General features: G+C 47.9%; 1 protein-coding gene across 2 annotated transcripts in view; it reads left to right on the top strand.

Moving 5' to 3' along the window:
* Positions 1-2,500, top strand: part of sdk2b (sidekick cell adhesion molecule 2b) — a 151,533-nt gene that overhangs the window by 104,902 nt on the left and 44,131 nt on the right. For both annotated transcript variants that reach the window (XM_047817010.1, XM_047817011.1), the window contains exons 10-12: positions 557-673; positions 906-1,073; positions 1,324-1,426. In XM_047817010.1, coding sequence (XP_047672966.1) covers positions 557-673; positions 906-1,073; positions 1,324-1,426 — 388 coding nt within the window. The remainder of the gene's footprint in view (positions 1-556; positions 674-905; positions 1,074-1,323; positions 1,427-2,500) is intronic.

Here is a 2,500-nt window from a genome sequence, read left to right as displayed (position 1 = left end):
GTATACACACACATACACACTCATATACACACATATACACACTCATATACACACTCATATACACACTCATATACACACACATATACACACTCATATACACACTCATACACACACACACACACACACACACACACACACACACACACACACACTCATATACACACTCATATACACACTCATACACACACACACACACACACTCATATACACACAGACACATACACACACACATATACACACTCATACACACACACACTCATATACACACACATATACACACTCATATACACACAGACACACACACTCATACACACACACACATACACACACACACACTGGCAGTGACTAGTAAAGTGTTTGTTATTTTCCCTCCAGCTGTGTCTGTCCTGTTTGTCCTCTAAAGGATCTGTTTTCTTTATTTTCTCTTTTGCTGTGATTTGAAACACTATCTCTATACAAACTTTGCATCTGAGTGTGTGTGTGTGTGTGTGTGTGTGTGTGTGTGTGTGTGTGTGTGTGTGTGTGTGTGTGTGTGTGTGTGTGTGTGTTCTCTCAGGCATTGCACCGAATATAACTGCAGGTCCATCAGACAGCACAGTGATTGATGGAATGTCAGTCATTTTGCATTGTGAGACAGCAGGAGCTCCTCGACCCGCTATCACTTGGCAGAAAGGTGTACAACTCACACACACACACACACACACACACACACACACACACACACACATATACACAAATATATGCAGACACATAGAATCTTTGAACTTGAAAACAGACAAATTTTAAATATTTTAAATAAATGATAAATAATAAACATGCCTTTTGCTCTGTGTGTGTGTGTGTGTGTGTGTGTGTGTGTGTGTGTGTGTGTGTGTGTGTGTGTGTGTGTGTGTGTCTGTGTGTAGGTGAGCATGTATTAGCAAGTGGATCAGTCCAGATGCCACGCTTCACCCTGTTAGAATCGGGCAGCCTTCTGATAAGCCCCGCCCACCTATCTGACTCAGGAAGATATAACTGTACTGCAAGCAACTCACGTGGCATTGACCAGGCCTCAGCACACCTGGGGGTCTGGGGTAAGTTCGGGGTGTGTGTGTGTGTGTGTGTGTGTGTGTGTGTGTGTGTGTGTGTGTGTGTGTGTGTGTGTATGCGTGATTGTATTTGTGTGTGAGATTGTGTGCTTCAGTAACTATGTGCATATGAGGTAAAGCTTGAATATAAAGCTAAATGTAACAGTGTGTGTGTGTGTGTGTGTGTGTGTGTGTGTGTGTGTGTGTGTGTGTGTGTGTGTGTGTGTGTGTGTGTGATATGTGTTTTTTTCTTCAGCTCGTACCCGTATCACTACCTTACCTCAGGATCAAAGTGTCATTAAGGGCACTAAAGCCACCCTGACTTGTGGAGTGTCTCATGACCCCAGTGTTACTGTCAGGTAAAGACACATACTGATACACAGATACTTTGTCATTGCAGGTACAGGTGTATAACATCCTCACCATCCTCATCATCCTCACCATCCTCACCATCCTCACCATCCACACCATCCTCACCCTCCACACCATCCACACCATCCTCACCATCCTCACCATCCACACCATCCTCACCATCCTCACCATCCACACCATCCTCACCCTCCACACCATCCTCACCATCCTCACCATCCTCACCATCCTCACCATCCTCATCAATCCCACATCCTCACCACCACACCACCCACCCCCACACCCCCACACCTCCACACAGCCGCACCATCCACCAGCCACACCAGCCACATCGCACCATCCACATCATCCTCACCATCCACACCATCCACACCATACACACCATCCTCACCATCCACACCATCCTCACCCTCCACACCATCCTCACCATCCTCACCATCCTTACCCTCCATACCATCCTCACCATCCTCACCCTCCACACCATCCTTACCCTACACACCATCCTCACCCTCCACACCATCCACACCCTCCTCACCATCCTCACCATCCACACCCTTCTCACCATCCACACCCTCCTCACCCTCCACACCATCCACATCAACCTCACCCTCCACACCATCCTCAACCTCCACACCATCCACATCATCCACACCATCCTTACCATCCTCACCATCCACATCATCCTCATCATCCTCAAACTCCACATCATCCTCACCATCCACACCATCCTCACCCTCCACACCATCCTTACCATCCACATCATCCACATCATCCTCATCATCCTCATCATCCTCACCATCCACACCATCCTCACCATCCACACCATCCACATCATCCTCACCATCCACACCATCCACACCATCCTTACCATCCACACCATCCACATCATCCTCATCATCCTCACCATCCACACCATCCTCACCATCCTCACCATCCTCACCATCCACACCATCCACATCATCCTCACCATCCACACCATCCACATCATTTACACCCTCCTCACCATCCACACCCTCCTCACCATCCTCACCCTCCACACCATCCACATCAACCTCATCATCCAC

The sequence above is a fragment of the Tachysurus fulvidraco genome, chromosome 8 (assembly GCF_022655615.1).
Source record: "Tachysurus fulvidraco isolate hzauxx_2018 chromosome 8, HZAU_PFXX_2.0, whole genome shotgun sequence".
NCBI lineage: Eukaryota > Metazoa > Chordata > Actinopteri > Siluriformes > Bagridae > Tachysurus > Tachysurus fulvidraco.
The sequence above is the reverse complement of the archived record's forward strand: the minus strand, read 5'-3'. Positions and strand labels throughout refer to the sequence as shown.